The sequence below is a fragment of the Carassius gibelio genome, chromosome A22 (assembly GCF_023724105.1).
Source record: "Carassius gibelio isolate Cgi1373 ecotype wild population from Czech Republic chromosome A22, carGib1.2-hapl.c, whole genome shotgun sequence".
NCBI lineage: Eukaryota > Metazoa > Chordata > Actinopteri > Cypriniformes > Cyprinidae > Carassius > Carassius gibelio.
The window spans coordinates 2,874,562-2,898,989 of NC_068392.1; the positions used below are offsets into that span (position 1 = coordinate 2,874,562).

Genomic DNA, 24,428 nt, shown 5'->3' on the forward strand with positions numbered 1-24,428 from the left:
AGCCCTGAGTTTAGAGCGATGTTCACGGAGAACCTCGGACAGCCAGGGGGCAGATGGGGCAGTGCGTGCTGGTCTAGACAACAGTGGGCAAAAGTTGTCCAAGCAAGATGTTAAAGTGGAGCAAAGGGTGTCCGTAGCACTGTTCGTGTCCAGAGCAGAAAACAGAGAATGGTGGAAGAGAGGATGAAACCATAGCAGATAGGCGAGATGGAGAGAGTGAGCGTAGGTTCCGTCGAAAGGTGACCTGCGTTGGAGTGTGTGCCACTTCAGGAGTAAGTGCTAGGTTAGCAGTAATGAGGAAGTGGTCTGAGGTGTGCAGTGGAGCAACTGAAGAGGTCTCCACAGAGCAACCACGCGTGTAGATGAGGTCAAGTTGGTTGCCCGATTTGTGAGTCGCTGTAGCGGACATGAGCTTGAGATCAAATGAGGTGAGCAGAGTTTTGAAGTCAGCAGCCTGGGGTTTATCTAAGTGGATGTTGAAGTCGCCAAGCAGTACCAGAGGAGTACCATCTTCAGGAAAGTTTGATAGCAGCACATCCAACTCCTCCAAGAAGTTTCCCAGTTGACCTGGAGGACGATAAATGACCACAAAGTGGATTTTAACAGGGTGGGTTACAGTAATGGCATGTGATTCAAATGAACCAGTACCCGTAGGTGATGGCTGAAGTTCAAATTTCCATTCTTTGGATATAAGGAGACCCGTACCTCCACCCCTCCCAGTGGTACGAGGAGTGTGGGAACAAGTGAAATTAGTAGAGAGGGCTGCAGGGGTGGCAGTATCTTCAGGTTTGATCCAAGTCTCTGTCAGTGCCATGAGGTTGAGACCGGAATGGGTAGCAATAGAGGAAATGAAGTCTGCTTTGTTAACTGCAGACTGGCAGTTCCAGAGACCAACTGGAATAGAGAGCATAGTAGTAGAGGTCAGAGGGACATGGCATAGGTTTGTCAGACAGGCCTTCCTGCGACGTACATAGCGTGCTCTCCGAGTGTTAGTAGTGATAGTAGAGATCTGAAAGCACATAGTGACTACAAGTGTAAGATATATTTGAGAGCAAACTATACAAAGAGTGCAAAAAAAAAAAGAGAAAAGCAATACTCAGGTGCCCTGTCGGTGTCCTTGCTCAGAGGAGTCGCGCAGGTAGAGTCGATTGTCTTTACACTCGTCGGTCTTCACACGAGGAGGCTTCACACGAGGGTTGCCGCGACCGCTGCCGCGGTGAAACCTAGTGCTTTGTATTAGCCTGATTACCTGTGATTGAAGTCAGCTGGACACGCCTCGCTATTTAGCAGATCGAAACCAGGCAGTCCCGCGATAGGCAAACGCAAAACCAAGCGCCACTTTCAGCACGTATTAACCACGGTAAGACACACACAATTTAAACCAAAACAAAAACTTTCCTAGCAATGATGATCACACACTAGTCTGATGAGAAAACAAGACAAAACACTCACAAGCTGCTGTCCTTCTATGTTGCTCGACTGTTTCTTCTCAGTTTATAGATCAGTCAATAAACATTAATATCAAGAATATTTGAAGAACAGGACACATGATCTCTACTCACCATAGACAGAAACACTGAAAGCTTTTAATGACTGGTTTAGATTTAAATGTTTTGGTCCTAAATGTAGTAAATAACGTCCAGCATGTTCAGTTCTGATGTTTGTGATGGTCAGAGATCCAGTTTGATTGTCCAGCTTCAGTCTGTCTCTGAATCTCCCGTCAAGAACATCATCAAATACAGAGAATCCATTGGTCCTTCTACTGATCTCAGCTAATAAAGTTATTTCATCTCCAAACCTCCACTCTATTGAAACACCATTCATTATTTCAGAGTTCAGAGTGACTGAATCTCCCTTCTTCACTGATATTTCTTCTGTATCACCAAACACACAGAGAACAAACAGAAACAGGGTTCATCACAAGTTAGTACAGTAAAAATACTTTATAATTGTTTATGTAAGTAATTAGTTTAGAAATGTAATTTTTAAATAATAATGTAAAACAAAAGAACAGACAAAAAATAATATTGTATCTGGTGATGAAAAAAAAATAAAAAAGGTGTAACAAATATTTAATTTACCATTGACAGCATTGAGAAAGAACGTTTTCCTCATTCTGCTCCTCATTCTACGGTCGATCATGAGTTCATAACGTCCAGTATGTTCAGTTGTGATGTTTGTGATGGTCAGAGATCCAGTTTGTTTGTTCAGCTTCAGTCTGTCTCTGAATCTCCCGTCAAGAGCATCATCAAATACAGAGAATCTGTCGGCCGTCACATTGATTTTAGCTATTAAACAGTCTGTCTCTCCCATCAAGAACATCATCATTTACAGAGACACTGTTTGCCCGATTATAGATTTCAACAATTAATCTGTCTTCAAAGCTCCACTCAATCCAATAATAATCTATTTCAGTAAGATCAGAGTTCAGAGTGACTGAATCTCCCTCCTTTACTGATATTTCATCTGTATCACCAAACACACACAGAGAACAAACAGAAACAGGGTTCATCACAGATTGAGAGTGTTATTTAATGGTTTAGTAAAGTAAATAGTTTGAAGTTTAAATCTGAAATGAATGACATCATAAAAGAACAGAAATGATGTTTGGATTAATAACTATATCTTTTTGCTGATTCTGTAAGGATCATCAGAATCAGAAACATCCAGAAACATCTCACGGCAATTCATACATATTTTACGAGTTGCATAATTCATTTGAATTTGTACGAATCACTTATACTGGGGTTTATAGACAAATCGTGTCAAATCGTACAAGTGAGGTTTTACAAATTCATACGAATTAGCCACTTCGTAAAATACTTATGATATGGTCGTGAGATATAAATATAAAACAGCTGAAACAATTATTTAACCCACCATAGACACAGAGCCAGAATCTCTTGCTCACAGTGTTGTTATATGCTTTATAAAATCCAGTATGTTCAGTTGTGACGTTTGTGATGGTCAGAGATCCAGTTTGATTGTCCAGCTTCAGTCTGTCTCTGAATCTCCCGTCATGAACATCCTCATATACAGAGAATCTGTCGGCCGTCACATTGATTTCAGCGATTAGACCATATTCACACTCCCACCGAATCAGATCATTATCCATCATTACAGAAAGACCAGAGTTTAGAGTGACTGAATGTCCAATTTTCACGAAAATTTCACCAAACACACCTGAAGAAAACAGCTTTTTTAAAGATATATATTACTTTCTTCACATTATGATGGTTTAATCAAACTTGTAGAGTCATTAAATACAAATCCTCAAACCAATCTCCTCCGGACATCACTTTTGGTCACACTTTTACTTTAATCTTTAATGTCAAACTAACACTGTCGGGTATTTAAGCTTCATATTTCTTTTATTTTATAATTTCATAATAGACCTGAATTTAGATCTGAATTCAAACTTGATCTCACCACAATTCACTCATTTCTATATGAGAATAAGTGAATATTAAACCTCTCAAACTAAATTATCCAGTATTTTATTACATGCTACCAGAACAGAAGCAACTGAAGCCATAAAAAATAATTTAAACTCACCAACCAGACGCAAGAAACACAAACAGAACCAGAATCTGTGAAACATCTTCATTGATTTCAGTTCACAAATATGAAGAAAAACTCTTCAGAACTGGTTCAGTAATAAAATGACAGATGAGCCGATGAGAGACTGATCTGTAACAAAGTGAAGTGAAACTCTACTGTTGGCTGGAAGTTTTAAACCGTGTCCTCCAGCTCAATTCTTCCTTATTTAGTCACACTATCTTTGTCACTTTTAGGTCTAGTCTCCCTCAACTTCCTGTTGATCAGTGATGTTAGTTTACACAGAAATAAACTGAATCATGACATGATCAGAGACTAGAGAAGATACGAGTGTTTAAAGCAGTGTTTGATCGGCTTGATGTCAGGTGTGAGAGGATAACAAAGCCCACCTTGTGTCTTATTTTATTCTGGCTGAAGAAGTATACATTAAACCTCTATTCACATCTTTGTTTCTCACACGTTAATGTAATATAAACTATCGCTCTTACCTCTGTTATTAATCAGATGCAGGAGAGACTTCTGTTCTTCTTCCAACCAGAGTCCAGTTCATAATACAGGATCAGGAACAAAATAAAATAATAACTTTGCTCTTAATAAATTACACAGAGACTTGTTTAAAAGATGTTAAACGCATCACCATATGAAATGGTTTCGCTTTATTCAAACAATAACTCATAAGAAAATAATAGTAAAAGTAAATAGTGTATAGTCTTCACCTTGAATTGCAGAAATTAATGTGTTCAAATCATAACATTATATATTCACAAAAACAACACGTCCTTTTTTTATGATTTATTTCGGTGAACACACTCACACATCCACATACACACACTCATATACTTGTTGCTATGGAAACAGGAAGCATGACATATTACTTTCGTAGCAACCTCTATTAGAACACATTCATATGAAGTCATTTCTGCAGTTTTTATTTCATTAAAGCAAATTAATTCATCTGTAGTTTTAATATTAACCCGTAAAACATCTTAAAAGTGTAGGGAAAGCAAATAACAATTTCTGAACTAAACTGCATAGCATCATCTCTTATGATAAGATAACATATTACAATACAGCATTTAGAAAGAAAGAAAGAAAGAAAGTCCATACTGTAACGTAGTTGTACAATACACTTCCTTGAACAATCATAATTCAGCTAGCAAGAGGCAGGCATACGTGACAGTTTTAACTGTTGAGCAAATTCTAACATCATGCATTTCTTATGTCTTTTTACAATTTTTCATTATCACAGTTATCGAGTAACAGATGATTGTGAATATTGTGAATGGGAAATCTCATTCCTAAATAATCTACAGATTCAGATAAGACAAATCCCATTTTGAGATTTCCTCATTTACAATATTTCCTCTCGTTTTAGTTCCTTCCTTCGGATTTCTCTCTTCATTACATTTCACTAGGATAGTCCCTATCTTCTCACTTTTATACCTTTTCTCAATGTACACATCAAAAACATTCCTCCTATTTCTGATCAGTGTTACTTCTAACAATTCTCTCATTTCACATTTAGAAAATGGATCTTGATTTCCAGGAAGTTCATGCATTAGGCATTTCTCAATCTCATTTCTCTCCACAAAAGGTCGTAGGATTCTCCAGCTTAGTCAAAGTCTCTCTACGGTTTGCGGCCAGCTTTTTGCCAGCTCAAGAAACCATCCGAAACTCCTCTGATTTCCTGAATCATCACTGCCGAGTCCTGGAAGAGATTCAGGGCCAATCAAAACACCAATACATAAACTTCTCTGTACTCTCAATTTTCTTTATATACCCATAAATCATCTGACTAAGTTTTCCTATTAATAGTATTCTTCCAATTTGTAAAATAGATAAGAAATACAGCCACCAGAGATTTTTATTAATTCCTTGTATTCCATCCTGAAATAATCCTGATGGTTTGAGAACCTGTAGGTTCTCCCAAAACGACCTGGAAGATATCAAAGTCTGGTCCTTTGCCCTACAGACCATACATGACCACTAAACTATACCATCCCAAGTGCAACTGCACCACTCTCCAAAATTCCCAGATACTTTATAGGAGTCCATCCGTAATTTTGAGAGTCCTGGCCGACAATTCTCACAAATTAGTATTATATATATATATGTCCTTCTTCTTGTCACAAAACGATAGACTCTGCAGGGCACATGGCTGATATCACACAGCAGAACAGTCGTATCGTTACTTCTGTGGCTTTGACATATGTTCCCTCAAAGCCAAGAAACCTTTTCATTTCTGATTCTAACTATTTTGGTCAATGATGGATTTTATCTTCTCCATTAATTACTTTTTTACCAAATCCTCATTACTCTGGATTCGGTCATTCTCTAGTTCTACTGTATTGGACCCTGTTATGGCTTTCACTTTATCAACCATGCCCAAACCTTCAGAGAACCTACTTTTCTTGTTATAAAGACTTCGTCACCAACTTCAAACCTCAAATTTTTCTTAACTTCCCTTTCTTTCTGGTTCACTGTATTGCACATGTTGAGGTCCAACAAACACTGGTCAATATCCGTGTCCCAGTCACCTAGGTTTCTATTCTTAGCAAACCATTCTTTACCAGATCTAATTGGATTGGATTTATCTAGTATTATTCTATGTTCTTTGCAGAATTTCTCTACTAGTTTAACACTTATATTATGTGCACCATCTGCTCTCAGACTTTCCATCGGTCCCTGACACTTTATCCATTCTTTTAATCACTCTACTAACTTTTCTTCAAGTGCTGCTCTTAAAGGCCATATCATGGTTTCAATTTCTTTATGACCTAATTCATCATCTCTCTGAAGTGCTCTCTCAACAGCTGTCACTTCCGGTAACTGTGCGGTCCAATGAATTTCCTCTTTCTGTCTGATCAGCTGTCCATTAAATTTAACCAAGTATCCTCACTTATCTTTCACTTCCATCAGTGAAATATTTGGGCAGGTGCTTATGGTTCTTATGATACCTAGTTACTTAATCTTTCCTTTTCTGTTTAATTCTTCTCAAATCTAATTGATTGTCTCCTAGAATTAAACTCCATTGATCCCGTCTATGACTATTTTCACGAGCCTGGTTCATCACTAGGTTTCTTTTTAACCTAGCCAGTTCTCCAGTCATAGAAAAAAACGTTTGGTTGTTCTTTTGCTTCAGCTTTTAGCTGCAATAATCTTTTACTCACAGCAGTTACTATTTTCTCAGCACTATTTTCATCAGATCTCGTCATCGCTGCTTCTTGCTGGTGTGTCAGAAATGCAATCGAGCATCGCCCTTCTGCACTCCACAGTGTTAAAGTAACTTCCTCTTCTTCTTCAGAGATGTGAACGTAAAGAGGAAGTGTCTCATATCGTCATTCTAATGCACCACTATTAAGACATATTTTGATTAATTTTAATCTAGCCTGCTCCATTTGCTCGGTCCACTGCCATTTTCCTTCCTTGGATCCCTGATATAATATTTTTGCCTCTCTAAATATTTCTTGATAGTCCACTACAGGCACTCCACCAACTACAAGCAACTCCACAACCACACATATAAACTCTCAGAGCAGATCATTAGGGTAGGTTTAGGGTTAGGGTTAGTTGAAAGTGTTACTCTACCAACTGCTAGTTGACATGTGGTTGCAAAGCTACTCACCGCTAGTAGAATGTCCAAAACGGACCACCAAAACAAAGAGCCAACGCAGATTCAAGTGCTCTTACTTATCCTTTGTGGATATCAAAATATCACCAATGTAAACTACTGTATAAGCGGGAATTTCTGATAAGACTTTCAAAATTGCACTTTAAAATTGATTTAGCACAAAGCTTGTGTCATCTTTGATTAACGTCATCTGTTTTCATTACGATTTTTTAAGGGGATCCGAAGAATCCTGCTCTTATATCACTTCTGGATGTTCTTTGTTGTTTTTCTTTTACTTTCTCTTTGTTTTGACTTCCTCTTTTTCTACACTGACTTCTTTTTTTCTTTCAGCTGTTTTTCACCCTGCCTTTTCTTGTTTAGGGCCTGCCTTTTAGTCTCTTTGCCATAATGTGCTCAATTTATTCAATTATTCTGGACTTTTCTGTATTACTTTTCTCTCCACTATTCTCAGTTTGATTTTCCCTAGATTTTGGATGCTCCCTATATTTTCTCCCTCTACGGGATGTACCTTTAGGGCCAGATCTTTCTTCAGTTTGTCTCTGCTTTTGGATCTACTCTCCATCTCATAGTGATTATAGGGCTTCTTTTCATGGATTGACCGTCTCATTGGGTTTTTAGACCTTTGTGTTTTATTATCTGATTTTTCCCTGTCTGTCTGGATTATTTCTGTCTTTCTGTCATATCGAATAGAGCTTTTTCAGATTCTTCAGGAGAGGTCTCTGGGCCATAAAGAAGGAATACTTTTGCTCCTTCTAGCGTTCCTGTTCAATTTCTTCTTTATTATTAGGAATTAACCCTTCAAAAACCCTACGTAATTATCTGCCTCTGTGCAGCCCAAATTCAGCCAAAAAAATGCAAGTCTACTTACTCACCAGCAGAGCCGTGCAGAGACCTTTGGAGGGGCAGGTGCTCAAAGTATAAAAGGGGCACATGGAACAAGGTTTAAATAGCGCGGTTCAAAATAGCAATACAGCAATATATTGTGATGCATTCCTTGCCGAAGGAAGTTTAAAAGGAAAAGAAGGAAAAAAAAATCCACCTAATAATAGCTCTGGGATGAGAAACTGAAATGTCTTAAATTGTCCCAACCTGAAGGCTTTTTCTTCTTTGTTCTACAGAATAATTAAGAACAGCTGTTATAGTAAAAACTATAGAAAACGCTTGTGCCTCTACATTTTCCTCTTTCTCACCTGCCTCTGTCTCCTGGCTTGCTTACCAGCTCTTTCTGTCACTTGTGCGTCTACATTTGCCTCTTTTTCTTCCTCTATCTCCATCTCCTCATCTGATCTATTACTTTCCAGTCTCTGTCCATCTAAGAACAAGGCACAATCTACTATTTCATCATCAATCTATTATTTTAACCATCACTACTATTCTTGCACCTAATCAATAAGTCCACCTTAAATATTGATACAAAACAATAAACAACTGATTCATGCTATGAAAGCACTGTATAACTGATATAGGCTTATGTTTTATTTATTTTTCCTTTTTATTCAAAACAATTTCAAACATGCTTAATATATCAGGAAATATCTCGATTCTCAAACGTGTAAGTAAACGCGTTTTGCACCTTTATAGATTGTTATTTGATCAATAAATGGAAAGGTAGTGTAATCTATTAACTACACATAAAACACTGACTTTTTACTTAAGTGCCATATCATGCCATAAAATATTTTTAATACGACTGAATTTGTATTTAATGTAAATTTGAATAACAATATTGTAAGTTACTTATTTTAAGACTATCATTTTACAGAGAGTAAAGAACATTTACATTATCAAATAACATTTTCATTCAGTCTAGCCAGAGTTCAGGCACTCTCACAAACTACCATTACAATCACTGAAGCACTTTACATTACATTATGCACATCAGGATTTTTTGTAGTTTTTTCTCTCTCTCTCTCTGAAGAAAGAATTCGCTAAATACTTCAGTCTGAGCAAGTGAACAAAAACACCGCGTTTCGTGATGACTCTTCTGCACGTCTCCGATTGGCGATTGCATTCGCGCAACAGAACCGTTGATTGGTTATCATCATGAAGCGTTGTACGAAAGTCTCTGGCTCAGCGCCAGCCAGCGAACACAGATTTGAATTTAGCAGCTGATGCTGAACGATCTAATCACAACAGTGTGATTATATCAAATATATAAAAATATCATTCTGCTGTTTTTTTTTTTTTGGTCGTTTGGAAGCTGCATTTAAAATCAACTTGGCTCAGAAATCTTTGAATGGGCATGACGCCTCTGCCCTCGATGCCTGTGAAACGTTTCTCCCTCAAACAGCACGCTAACATTACTCTACACTACAGGATACACACCGCAATATAAAGAACATATCTGCATGTTCTCACATCACGTCGTTCTTGTAAAATAATAATAAGTAAATAAATATCAAAATCACTATTTTGAAATAGTATGAAACACCACTTACCAGCTTCCGCTGTGTTGAAAATATCTTCTGACAATTAAAAAATGCGCGTGCGGTGACGAATCGTCCTGGTCGGATGAGGAGGTCGTCGTCGTCAGGTCAAAGGTCATCATGTTGGTCATCTTATTGACGGCTAAATTATTATTCAAAATTTTACTAATATTTATACTGGGCATGAGCAGGTATTCACAAAAGGAAACGTTATGACAAAAAAAAAATTAGAGGAAATTTTGCTTTGACAAAAGGGCACTTTGGGCACCAAAGGGCAAAGGGGCAGGTGCTCAAGCACCCAACGCCCCCCCCCCCCCCCCGCCCCTGCACATGCCTGCGTCACCAGATATCTCCATCTGTTCACCATATCTGACTAGTTCACTCACTTTTCCTTTCACTGTAGTATTTTTCAATTTGGCCTTTTTCAAGAGTTTCATCTTTGGATTCCATTGAATTATCTTAAGTTCATCTTGGAGTATGCACCTGATTTATGGGAGTTATTGGCCTTCTCTGGCCTGGTGTCCCCAAGTGTAATTAATAAGTGCAATTTATCTCAACTGGTTACTCTATTTCCTCCTCTGACTGGTATCTTGACTCAGGAGTTATATCCCTGAAACTGAGCCTTCTCTGTCTCCTCGTTTCTCTGATGGGGGAAGTTATCACATCTCTGTCTGTTCTTGGAACTACACTTTCATCCTCTGTTGAATCCACTTTAACTGTCACTTTCAGGCCTACATCAGAATAATATTCCTCAAGCTGATCATTCCCTGCTTTACTCCTAATTATTCCTTCCAATGCAGCTAGAGCATCTCTATTGCCCTCTTGGCGGGGCATAAAACTGGGGGCTATCGATCCGCATTTGGACCCTTCCCCAGGATCTATTTCTTCTCGTTGGTATGTTTCTGAATAATTTATTTCCATCATGTTTTATCAGTAAAACGTATATCTGCATATTATTCAGCTACAAGGCTACATCTACAGCGAAAGCTGAATTTCCTGGAGCTTCATCAGAGAGTCTCTCTTGTAGAGATTTTGCTCGAGTGCGCCCTCCGGCGACGAGTATGAATGAAAAATAAATTAATTTAGTACTCATTATTGCTCATGAAACCTTTCCTTACGTTCTTCTCCAGTGTTTCTGTGGCTCAGTGGTAGAGCATTGTGTTAGCAGTGCAAAAGGTTGTGGGTTTGATTCCCAGGGAACAAAGTTAGAAAGAAATGTATAGCCTGAATGCACTAAGTTGCTTTGGATAAAAGTGTCTGCTAAATGTGAAGGTAAAAAATATATAGTTATTACAAAAGTAATATTTCTTATTTTGTTTAAAGTTTTTATTTAGAAATAATAACAATAATCATTATTAGTTTTATTGATATATAAAATAACAGGAATATAACAGCTAATAAAATTGGTGTCTTATCTCCATCCTGCCGCCAGAGGTCACTCAAAGAGCAACAAACACATTATGGCTACGAAATTACACTGTTTACAAAACTGACAAAATAAGTTTTCTATGTGCTTGTGTTCAAATAATTGTTTCTTTTCTATTTGGATTTCTCAAAAAAGTACATCCATCTTCTTTCTTTCAGTTTCCTGTTTAATCTCTCTCCTGTATGTTGCTGGCTCATTAATATTCAACATATTAAAGCATTGGTCTGATCACTACCTCATTCAGCATGGAACTGACGTCATTCTACAATCTCATCAGTCAGCTTAAATAAAATAACTGCTCTTGAGCCTTTTGTCACTTTAATCAGACTGAATAAGCTTCTTTGGCACTAAAATCTTTTTATCTGCACTGTTTGTTCACTTCACTGGATTGCACTCTATCTGCCATGTGCCTTGCACTGCTTTATTTTAAATTTTAGATGCTAGCTGCATTTCGTTGCCTTGTATCTTAATGTGCAATGACAAAAAAGTTGAATCTAATCAAAAAAATATAATATAATAGGAAATATTACTGCAATATTTAGCAATATTACTGATTTGACGGCGCTGGTATTATCAGATGAGAAGTGAACTGATCTGGGCCCGGTTCCCCAATAACGCTCACTCTTAGCGCGCTAAGAAGACCTTGAAAGATATATCTTATCAAAGTTGTTTATGTTCCTAAGTGTGTTCCCCGAAGTGTCCCTTAGGAAGCTTCTTAGTACGCTGCCCTTACAAGAGCGCCGTCCCGAGTTGGCATCGATTGCTCATTAATTGATTTTCCACTTCACGCGAAGGTACAATAAAGCTTTAAGAAAGACAACACGTTCTATGCAAATGAAACATTCCTCAAATTATTACAGTAACATTTATTTTAACATAGTTTAAGTTATCAGTAGAATATAGACTATAAGTTAAATTATCAAATGGTCAGTAATATTTTCACACGATATGTTGTGACGGTTAGACGAACCGGGTATCCCTTGCTAATCATCCACCCTCCTTATCCCGTTGTGCCGCTTCTTGACATGGGTTTAACGGCTTATAAAAATTATATAATACACTTTTATATTAATGGTAAGGTACTTTACAATCAGAATTGATTGGCAAGCAGCTACAGTTACTTCTGTTTAATGCGGTATTGATTGCAATTGGTTTATGTTTTCAATAAAAAGCAACCTATCTACAATGAACAGAGAGAGAGAGAGAGAGAGAGAGTTAGATACAGAATATGCTGGGGAAGAACGTAAAAAAGGGCACCAAGCCTCTCATCAGAGGAACTTGAAGTTTTGCTGGACATTGCCACCAGGTCGGAGATCACACCTCTGTGGTCAACTATAACCTGCACGTTTATGGCCGCGTCTCCCTTTCGCGATAATTAGCCTACGCCTGATCAATCACTGATGAATTGGCGATAGGGATGAGTGTGCCATCCACCAGGATGTAATCCCCGGCATGGCGCAGAAGGGCATTGGTGACAGTGTGGACGCACCTCCACACAGAGTTCTTGATTAGGCCGTAGGCCGTAGCCCTCTCCCACGACCTCGATGAATTCTCTCTGTAGATGGCAACAGGTCAGCCAGTACTTGCTTTGATCCTGGTGTCACAAACCGGAGTGGTTGCTCATATGTTTGAGGGTTATCTGGCTTAGCTCTTTGGTGTTCCGGATGAAACTCTGGTGTCTAAGGTATCAGACCTGTGATGTCGGCTGTTCTTGTGGTGTTGTCTCTGCCTTTGTTGTTTCCATGTCCGATTGTCCTCTCCATTATGTTCAATGGGCAGATCATTCACAGGCAAAAGAAGATTACGGTGCAAGACACGTAAAGTGCGATCACCAGTTTTGGCTTGAATTTGATACACAGGACCAACTCCCATCCTCTCAACAACATGGTGAACCTTGTTCTCCCATTAAGGATGGAGTTTGCCGAACCCGCACCTCTCTGATAAGTTGCTTTCAAGCACACGATCACCTGGCTGAAGCACACTTCCTCTGACATCACGATCATAGTATTTTTTCCCTTTTGCAGAGCTCTTTTTACTATGTTCAGAGGCGATCTTGTATGCCTCCTGCATTCGGGAAGCCCATTTCTGTGCAAATTCCTGACGGGTTTCAGTCTGTGGCTCAGGATCCAGGTTAAAAAGCAAATCAATGGGCAACTGTGGGGCCCTTCCAAAGAGGAGAAAGAATGGTTAATTTTTCCAGATTTGTTCCGCGTTGGGTAGGCCTGGGTGAAACGAGTAAAGTGATCTACAAGAACCAAGATATACTCATAGCCACCCTTACTCGGTTCAAGATGCAGATAATCAACAGACAGTAGTTCAAATGGTACACTCGTAATTGAGCCCATTGGTGCCTTTTCAGGAAAAGCAGGCCGCTTTTGTTTAATACATGGGCACTGGTGGATGACATAATCTTCTATGTCACGCTGCATGAAAGGCCAATAAAAAACTTTTGACATGCCCCATGTCATCATGAAGGTGTTTGAGCACAAGAGACTTCAGAGAATCAGGGAGAACCAGCTGTCTGTGTTGTCCGGTTTGTCTGTATAAAATTCCCTGTTCAAGTCAAAGTTTATTCCATTCGTGTATGAGTCGTCGTTTGGTGGGTCCCATTTGTCTCTTGTCTTTGTCATTGGGGTTCCATCCTTTCTCTTTCAATGCAATCATGTCAACGATGGAAGCATCTCCTTTTTGGGCAGCTCGAATGTCTTCTGGAGGAAACAAGGGTATACTGGCTGGAAGAATGTTATCATCAGTGGATCCCAGCTGAAGAGCCGCAACCCACTGTACTTCTCTTTCTCTCTGGGCTTTATCTCCCTGCCATATGGCAGACACAACATCTGGAGGTAAAATCTCAGAGTACTCTCTGATGTGGTCCTGGAGCTACACTGGGAACCGTGATAGGGTGACAGCATCAGTGTTTGTCTTGCCTGGTCTATATTTTATGGTAAAATGAAAGTCGGCCAATTCACCCACCCAACGATGCCCAACAGCACTCAACTTGGCGGTACTCAGGATATAGGTAAGGGTATTATTATCTTTGAATACGGTGAACGTGGGTGCGTAGTAAAGGTAATCCCAGAATTTATCGAAAATGGCCCACTTTAAGGCAAGGAACTCAAGCTTGTTAGAATGGAGATGATAATTCTTCTCAGATGTGTGAGTGTCCTCGAGCCATAGGTGATAATGTGTAGTTTACCCCCTTGTTCCTGATAGAGTACCGCCCTCAGACCGTCATTGGATGCATCGGTGTGAAGGACAAAAGGTAAATTAAAGTCTGGGTATGCCAAGATGGGGAAGGTGGTCAACATGTCGACAAGGGAAGCAACCACAGCACGGTGTTCAGTGGTCCACTGGACTGGTGTCTTGCATGGCAGCTGACCCTTTTTTATACTTTGATTAGTTGTCCTAGTATCGACAGATTTCTCTCCAGACGCCTCGGGACTCTCTTGAAGCTTAAACAGTGGTCGGGCTATTTGGGAAAAATCCTGAATGAAGGACCGATAGTAGCCCAAAAATCCCAAAAGAGCTCTTACTTCTCCAAAATTATTTGGTTCCCGCTCCTTTCATTGCATCACTGCTTCCAAGTCCTTGGGATCGACTTGAATGCCTTCACTTTTAACTAAGCACCCAACATACCGCACTTGCCGTTTAAATAATTCACACTTCTTTGGTCGTAATTTTACACCATGCTCCTGTAAGCGGCAAAAGACTCTCTTCAAATCTTTGACGTGGTCCTGAAAGGATTTGGAAAAGCAGAGAACATCGTCTAAGTAGGGAAAACAGCATTCATCCCTCAGACCACTCAACACACCTTCCATACATCTTTGGAAAGCCGCCGGCGCATTGGAAAGGCCAAAAGGAAGACGGATCCACTCATACAATCCCCAAGGCGTGCTGAAAGCTGTCAGGTGCCCGGAGTTCTCCTCAACAAAGCCCTGGTGATATGCACTGCCCTGGTCAAGTATGGAAAACCATGAGTAAGCTCCCAGGCTATCTAATAGGTCCTGAATACGTGGAAGGGGGTGACGGTCGGGGATAGTTTTGCTGTTAAGTCCACGGGAGAGGAATAAGGTGATACAGACTTTCTAATCCATCCATGATCTAGCAGCTTTTGAACATGTTCCTTAACCTCTCTGCACAAGGGCTTTGGGACTGCGTTGTAGGACCTTTGGACTGGTGTATAATTTTTCAAGTAGATTTTGAGTTGTAAGTCAGAAATGCAACGAATATCGGTGTCATCTTCAGCAAAGACATCTGACTGGTCGAATAACATACATTTCGCAATCTCCTGCTCTTCCTCAGCTAGATGAGACAAGTCAACAGGAGGATGCCATTTGTCTTTGGTCATGTGTGTGGGTTTATGCATTTCTTTTTTTCTCAAAGTCTGCTCATGAGTACACAATTCAGCTGCACACAAGTGGGCTGTATTCTGAGGCGTTGGCTCACCGTTTATGGAGGAACGAGGGATTGGTTTAAGATCAAGTATATCTTCAAGAGTACCAAAAACGGTTTTCTTTGCAAGATAGATGTCATGTTTTGTCGAGTTCTGAATCGGGATATTGATGCGCTTGGATGAGCCAACAGGAACATCAACTAAAGCTGGGAACAATTCTAGACCCTCCGGGCAATGATTCTCAGGGCTCAGCTGAAACATCAGTGTACCTCCACTGTTCCATCCTCAAATTCTATACTGGACTTCACGGATCTTGCCTGAAGGGATATTTACACCTTTCTTGCCAAGGCGTACATTACACTGTGGCATCTCCGTGGGTCTAATGGTCTGGAGAGTGAAGACTAATGCTTCCACGGTACTGTCACTGACACTCAAAGCTTCTTTCAGTATTTTTAGTTACATTAACAATATTGTCCTCATCAATGTTTGCTTTGATCATCTCCGCAATTACATTTCTACCTAAAAGAGGGTAATTGCAGTCATGACTGATAAGCAGTGGCACTCTGATTGTCAGGCACCCATGACGCTGGCTGCATATCTGAAGATCAGTCTCTGCCCATCTATCAAGGGGAACCTGAGTATTATTAGCAGCAGAAATGTCAAGGGAATGATCAAATAACGATCCAAGTGGCTGTATTTTATACAGGGTAGTGCTTGTTCAATCCACGATTTGCTCACCATGGTCACTTGTGCCCCTGAATCAAGCACCATCTGAAGAGGTACCCCATTAATGGAACATGAGACCATGCATCGCTTACCAATGAGTTGAGCTACTCTTTTCTTTGGGTCTGACTGGAACTGTAAGTTTGACTGTGAGTGTTTAGGTGTTTTGACCTTTTCTCGGGGCTCATCACTGCTTAGGATCACTGGCTGCCCCTCTCCAGCGACCTCTTCCCGTTTCCCGACAACCTTCGTTGGAGACAGCCAATGGCGCGATGTCCTGCCTGGCCACAAACAAAGCAGTGAACACAGCTGGTATTGTTTTTTTGTACACAGTCATTGCATCTACCTCTGGTCTCAGACCATGGTGGTTGTGTGCGGTCAGTAGGTGAGCGGCAGTCTTTCAGCTTCACAGCCTCAGTGGGGGTGGACATCTGGGCTAGATGCTTGGTTAGAGAAGAAACTTGAGCAGTTAATTATTTGATCGCATCACGGCTTGCTTGCAACTCAGCATCAACTTTTGTTGGGGTGTTCAGTTCATTTTGGGAGTGCTGAGCTGCACTTACAGTAACTGGTCTGCTTTTACCTACTGAACCCAGTCTTTTCAATCGCCCTTCTTCTTCAGCTTTTGATTTTGTTATTTCTTCCAAGAGCAAGTCGTCACTAACCTGCATGTCTGAGAGAAAAGGTTTAAGATCACGTTTGAACCCCAAGTAAAGTGTGTGAATGAAAGTGCCCTGAACGAGCTCTTTGTTATAGCTAAAACCTACACCAGGTTGTTGTGACTCAAAAAGAACACACTGCTTCAGGCCCATTATTCGGTAAATAAACTGTTGTGGGCTTTCTTTGTCATTTTGTCTAGCACTAGTTAGCTTTTGGAAAAGTTCAGTTAAATTTTTGTCTCTAATGTGGGAGTGCAGAAATCTTTTCAACCCATCAGTAGTGAGGTCATCCTTATTAATCAACATCTCTCTGAATGTACCTGGTTTTGTTATTTTATCTACGTGTTGAAAGTGGCGCTTGGTTTTGCGTTTGCCTATCGCGGGACTGCCTGGTTTCGATCTGCTAAATAGTGAGGCGTGGCCAAAGCCAGTGAAAGTACTTAATTAGCTGTTTGGAAAGCACTTGTCAGAAGAAACAGTCGAGCAACATAGAAGGACAGCAGCTTGTTTTGTCTTGTTTTCTCATCAGCCTAGTGTGTGATCATCATTGCTAGGAACGTTGTTTGGTTTAAATTGTGTGTGTCTTACCGTGGTTAATACGTGCTGAAAGTGGCGCTTGGTTTTGCGTTTGCCTATCGCGGGACTGCCTGGTTTCGATCTGCTAAATAGTGAGGCGTGTCCAGCTGACTTCAATCACAGGTAATCAGGCTAATACGAAGCACTAGGTTTCACCGCGGCAGCGGTCGCATCAACCCTCGTGTGAACCCTCCTCGTGTGACGACCGACGAGTGTAAAGACAATCGACTCTACCTGCGCGACTCCACCGAGCAAGGACACCGACAGGGCACTTGAGTATTGCTTTTCTCATTTTTTTCCCACTCTTTGTGTAGTTTGTTCTCAAATATATCTTACACTTGTAGTCACTATGTGCTTTCAGATCTCTACTATCACTACTAACACTCGGAGGACACGCTATGTACGTCGCAGGAAGGCCTGTCTGACAAACCTACGCCATGTCCCTCTGACCTCTACTACTATGCTCTCTATTCCAGTTGGTCTCTGGAACTGCCAGTCTGCAGTTAACAAACTTCATTTCTTCTATTGCTACTCATTCCGGTCTCAACCTCATGGCACTGACAGAGACTTGGATCAAACCTGAAGATACTGCCACCCCTGCAGCCCTCTCCACTAATTTCACTTGTTCCCACACTCCTCGTACCACTGGGAGGGGTGGAGGTACGGGTCTCCTTATATCCAAAGAATGGAAATTTGATCTTCAGCCATCACCTACAGGTACTGGTTCATTTGAATCACATGCCATTACTGTAACCCACCCTGTTAAAATCCACTTTGTGGTCATTTATCGTCCTCCAGGTCAACTGGGAAACTTCTTGGAGGAGTTGGATGTGCTGCTATCAAACTTTCCTGAAGATGGTACTCCTCTGATACTGCTTGGTGACTTCAACATCCACCTAGATAAACCCCAGGCTGCTGACTTCAAAACTCTGCTCACCTCATTTGATCTCAAGCTAGTGTCCACTACAGCGACTCACAAATCGGGCAACCAACTGGACCTCATCTACACACGCTGTTGCTCTGTGGACACCTCTTCAGTTGCTCCACTGCACACCTCTGAGCACTTCCTAATTACTGCTAACCTAGCACTTACTCCTGAAGTGGCACACACTCCAACGCAGGTCACCTTTCGACGGAACCTACGCTCACTCGCCTATCTGCTGTGGTTTCATCCTCTCTTCCACCATTCTCTCAGTTTTCTGCTCTGGACACGAACAGTGCTACGGACACTCTTTGCTCCACTTTAACATCTTGCTTAGACAATTTTTGCCCACTGTTATCTAGACCAGCACGCACTGCCCCATCTGCCCCCTGGCTGTCCGAGGTTCTCCGTGAACATCTCTCTAAACTCAGGGCTGCAGAGAGGAAATGGCAGAAATCAAAAAACTCTACGGACCTCAGTGTGTATCAATCTCTCCTCTCTTCCTTCTCTGCAAATGTCTTCACAGCTAAAACATCCTACTACCACAACAAAATTAACAGCTGCTGTGATGCTCGGACACTCTTCAAGACTTTCTCTTCTCTTCTTAATCTGCCGCCTCCACCTCCTCCATCGACTCTTACAGCGGACGACTTTGCAGCTTTCTTCACAAATAAGACAAGATCCATCAGTGACCAATTCTCCACACCGCAGACTGAGGAAAACTTCACAATGACCGATGCACACTCTTTATCCTCCTTCTCCCCACTCTCAGAGATGGACGTCTCCAAAATGCTCCTGTCCAATCATCCTACTACTTGTCCACTTGATCCTATCCCCACTCACCTCCTTCAAGCGATATCTTCTTCAGTCATACCTTAACTTACTCACATTATCAACTCCTCTCTTCAATCTGGAACATTTCCCTTAGCATTCAAGCAGGCTCGGGGAAGCCCACTGATCAAGAAACCATCTCTAAATCCAGCGCTTCTTGAAAACTACAGACCGGTATCCCTTCTTCCATTCATTGCAAAGACACTTGAGCGGGCTGTGTTCAAACAGCTTTCTATGTTCCTTGGACAGAACAACCTCCTGGACAGCAACCAATCTGGATTCAAAAGTGGCCACTCAACTGAGACTGCTCTTCTCTCGGTTACTGAAGCCCTGCGAATAGTAAGAGCAGATTCAAAATCCTCGGTACTCATCTTACTGAAATGATAAGTGCATGTCAGTCTCTCTGTTCATGCGTAACGATTGTGTGTGAGTGTCTCTGTCCATGTGTAACGGTTGTGTGCAAACTTCTCCATCGTCATCAGTTGGAGTGTGACCCTGTTGCTGTATCTCCATTTGTCAGACTCCATCAAGACAGGTGCCACATTCAGTGGCTCTGGTTCCTGGAGCTGATAGCATGAAAGTGAAAGTGATGTGACATTCAGCCAAGTATGGTGACCCATACTCAGAATTTGTGCTCTGCATTTAACCCATCCGAAGTGCACACACACAGAGCAGTGAACACACACCCAGAGCAGTGGGCAGCCATTTATGCTGCGGCGCCAGGGGAGCAGTTGGGGGTTCAATGCCTTGCTCAAGGGCTCCTAAGTCGTGGTATTGAAGGTGGAGAGAGAACTGTACATGCACTCCCCCCACCCACAATTCCTGCCGGCCCGGGACTCGAACTCACAACCTTTCGATTGGGAGTCCGACTCTCTAACCATTAGGCCACGACTTCCCACTAAGTAGGTCATTAAGTAGGTCAGAAAGGAGGAGAAGTTGAGTCATGCCCTCATCTTCTGCAGCTTTTTACTCATCACTTCTGATGTAGTCAACAATTAGGTCATAAAGTTCGGGTTCACTTAGATCTGCTACATGGTAAGTTTTACGACCCTCATCTATCGAACTTGCAACAGTCTGCAGCTGACTAAAACTCAAATCTGAAAGCTTATTTTGGATCTTGAAGAGCAGCACTCGCCATGGACTTAAAGTAGTCATGCTGATGCATCACCTTTGGCAGTTGTTCTCTGGATGACACTTGGCGAAGTAGTCTTCCATGAAACACTGGGTGCAGGATTACCACGTTACTATGACAGCCGTCCCAGGCGAGATGTGCTAATCCCGGGCGCAGCCCCCAATTGTTACCGGCCTCAGACCTAGGGGTTATGTGGGCTGGCAGCAAAGGACACACAGGCAGTGTGTTTCACATAAGGGCAATATATAATTTACATATTATGTGGAAAGAAGAGTGTGTACAAAATAAATCAATAAAGATTCACATAAATGTCACTCTCATTACTAGAAATATGACAAATGTGTCCCTTAAACACACAGAATGTATAAACTAAAATCCAACACCATTTTACATACACCACTTCACCCAGATTGACTCGTGTCATTAAGCGTGTGTGCAAAGCACTCAAAATGGCGATTGAATTGTTAATGCAACAGATATACTCAACTACTCAATTAAAACACAAAAATAACACGCACCCTTGCACTGCCAATGCACTCAGACATCAACACAATGCTGTATAACAATACTTTTTAATGCATTTACTAAACAATAAATCGTTTGCATTTAAGACCCTCGAGTTAATTCAATTTGTATAAAACACATTAGAGCATGACAAAGTTACTCAAAACACTTCACAATTACGTTCCTAAACCTTCCTATAGTCATGTGAACAATCAGAAGAATGTTTAAAGTGCATATTATTTTACCTGTGAATAAATAAAGAGACAGACAAAATGAGTGTTGTTCCTTTGGTGCGTCAGTTTACTTCTGAGATCGCACCCGGGAAAAAGCAAGTCTCTATAGTGTGCTTCACAGAGCGCTCAAGCGCCATCCGCTGGCGTGGCGGTGAACTGATTCTGAACTATTGGTGTTCACATTAAAAAAAAAATAGGGAGGTATCAGTTTTCAATTAATTATAGAATAAACATTTTAACACCCTTTACACTCACACTTTATGTTGTCATTCAGATGCCACCCCAAAGCAGCGTACAGGATCAAAGTGCATTGAGAGCGGAACAGTGTGATTTTGACTGAAGCAGGGATTTTCTGAAGATCGGATTCTGGATTTCCCTCACTCTCAGAGTGCTCCATTAATGCTCAATCACTGGCACAATTAATGCTGTAACTACAGACGTTCTAGACTAGTTCTGCCTACAAGGATTGTACTGCACACACACACACACACACACACACACATGTACAGACACATAACGGATCACTCACACACACAAAAAAATTGTTAACGCTGCCCCATCATTTGTCAATAAAAATGCTTAGAAACAGAAAAGTTATAGCTGAAATTTCTTTGTCGTTTTGAAGTAGTCAAAATCCACAGCTTCCCCTTATGAAAATTAACCATGGTTTTACTACAAATAAAACAAAAAAACCCATAGTTCCTATAGTTAAACCATGGTAACCACAAATTAACCATGGTTTTGCTATATTAACCATAGTTTAACCATAGTATTTGTAGTAAATCTGTGGTTCTACAAATGGTAGTCAATACGCCAAAAAACCATAGGTTACTACAGTTTTACTATAATAAAACCATGGTTCTTTTTTGTAAGGATCATTATAGAGAGACACTGCACAGACAGACATCTGTGTGACTGATTTACTCCTAATCACGCTCTCACTAATGCATTCAAATTAATGTCATTTTACTCTGCTTCTCTATATCTGATTTAATAACCCATAAAATAACTGATTGAAATGTAGCCTACTATTATTTCATACTTCCAAACAAAATTTGCTCTTTAAAAAGCTGCAGTGATCAATTTAATTTTGAATCGTTTCATTCATACTTCAAGAAAAGAAAGTAACACATTCATTTTTTTTATAATCATCAACATCATCTTCAATATTATTAATATTCATTTCTTCATTCATTTAGTCTTATCAGATCATTATTGTTATAGACAGTTAATGCATTAAAACGAGGACAGCTCAGAAAATTAAACTCTTCATACTCTTCATACTTCAATACAAATCTGTGCTGGACTTTGACAAAGTATTTTTATTAAATGTCTTAACAGTGATTTTTAAAATTATAAATCCAACAGCATAAGGTGAAAATAACTACACAAAAGGGAATGGAAACTGATTGAATACATGAATCTTTGACAATTATTTCACCATTGATTTGCAGAAGATTTTCTGTGATGTTACTGTTAGACAGTGCTGGGAAGGTTACTCTGGAAATGTTACAGGTTACTCTATTTCAAATGTAATAAGTAGTGTAACTATTTCAAATGGTTTATTAAAGTAATGTAACAGATTACATTTGATTACATTTCTAAATTGTAAATATTTTCAAAATTCGTTTTCAAAAATGGCAGAATTAAGCTTACAGTAGAACTCAACACTGATTTTCAACAAGACTTTCAAAAGCCTTCATCACTTAAATTAAGATTATAATCATTTATCATCTAAAACAAAATCACACTTTAGCATCTTTTTTACTTTGAGATCTGATTCTGATTAAATTCGGAGCATTCTGGTTAAATACAAGTTTAAAATCATAAAAATAAATAGTTTGATAGCTATGATACTGTTTTTAAAATCAAATATTTCCACAGCTATGACAGGAAACACTGGCATATAACAATGCCTTGGGAGGAAAAACCAGTTGATCTTACAGCATATGCATAAACCCAAATAGGAAATAAAACTCTGTCTTTATTCATCTTATCAACACAACGTCAGTTTGTCTTTTCTTCTTTCTTAATTGCCATGTATCCAACATATATTCACTGAACACAGTGTCATCTAGTGTCTTCCTAGAGTAACATTCACAATCACTTGATATCATCACACTGCGCTCTGAACTTCTGTATTCCTCCAGACGCGCTCGATATTATAAATGCTACAAAACATAAACAGACTCTTGAAGCTCAGAGTGAGAAAACTTTATTGATAAAGGCAAGCAAATACAGAAAACAAATGAATAGTACAGTGAGATCAGAGTCTTATCTGAGAGAAATATAATCAACAAGCTTTTAAACTGCATCTGTACAATAAAAACATTATTATAGAATTACATTTTAAAAGCCCTTAAACCCTGAATCAAATATGAAAACCTGATATAATGAATCATACAAGTAAAGCAACTATTAATCAAACAACACAAAACACACTTGGAGAAGTTTTAAAGTTCAGCGTCTCCTTCAGATTTCAATACCTAAAAATGATGAACATATAAAGCCATAAATTAATAAAAGAAGATTTAGAAATGCAAAAACATTTTTTTTGAGAAATTACATCATCAATCATGCACCTGATGTGTGAATCTGTGGTTGATTTTGTTCAGTTCTTCTGATGTCATAAGCCAGAAGAATGACAGTAGCCACGCCCACCAGAGCAGAGAGGACCAATCGGATCACAGCTTCAGTAGAACCACAGCAGTGGACAGAGTCTGAGGAATAAAAACACCAAACTGAGATCAGATCAGTCAATAAACATTAATATCAAGAATATTTGAAGAACAGGACACAGGATCTCTTCTCACCAGAGACAGAAACACTGAAAGCTTTTAATGACAGGTTTAGATTTAAATGTTTTGGTCCTAAATGCAGTAAATAACGTCCAGCATGTTCAGTTGTGATGTTTGTGATGGTCAGAGATCCAGTTTGTTTGTCCACCTTCAGTCTGTCTCTGAATCTCTCATCAAGAACATCATCAAATACAGAGAATCCATCAACCCTTCTACTGATCTCAGCTAATAAAGTGATTTCATCTCCAAACCTCCACTTTATCGTAACACCATTCATTATTTCAGTAAGATCAGAGTTCAGAGTGACTGAATCTCCCTTCTTCACTGATATTTCTTCTGTATCACCAAACACACAGAGAACAAACAGAAAGAGGGTTTGTCACAAGTTACAGTACAGTAAAAATACTTTATAATTGTTTATGTAAGTAATTAGTTTAGAATGTAATTTTTAAATAATAATGTTAAACAAAAGAACAGACAAAAAATAATATTGTATCTGATGAGAAAATAAAAAAGGTGTAACAAATATTTAATTCACCATTGACAGCATTGAGAAAGAATGTTTTCCTCATTCTGCTCATAGGATCGATCATGAGTTCATAACGTCCAGCGTGTT

General features: G+C 39.9%; 2 protein-coding genes and 1 long non-coding RNA gene across 2 annotated transcripts; 1 reads left to right on the plus strand and 2 right to left on the minus strand.

The window, feature by feature from the left end:
* Positions 1-24,428, minus strand: part of LOC127942807 (uncharacterized) — a 230,112-nt gene that overhangs the window by 27,442 nt on the left and 178,242 nt on the right.
* On the plus strand, positions 17,151-19,149 carry LOC127942815 (uncharacterized). The gene is made up of 2 exons (XM_052538795.1): positions 17,151-18,109; positions 18,191-19,149. Exons 1-2 carry the CDS (start codon positions 17,944-17,946, stop codon positions 18,637-18,639), a joined length of 615 nt encoding a protein of 204 aa, XP_052394755.1. The 5' UTR covers positions 17,151-17,943; the 3' UTR covers positions 18,640-19,149.
* Positions 23,220-23,947, minus strand: LOC127942820 (uncharacterized). The gene is made up of 3 exons (XR_008149442.1): positions 23,828-23,947; positions 23,597-23,734; positions 23,220-23,500 (listed from the first exon to the last, which is right to left on the minus strand). It is a non-coding gene; the product is annotated as an uncharacterized LOC127942820 (long non-coding RNA).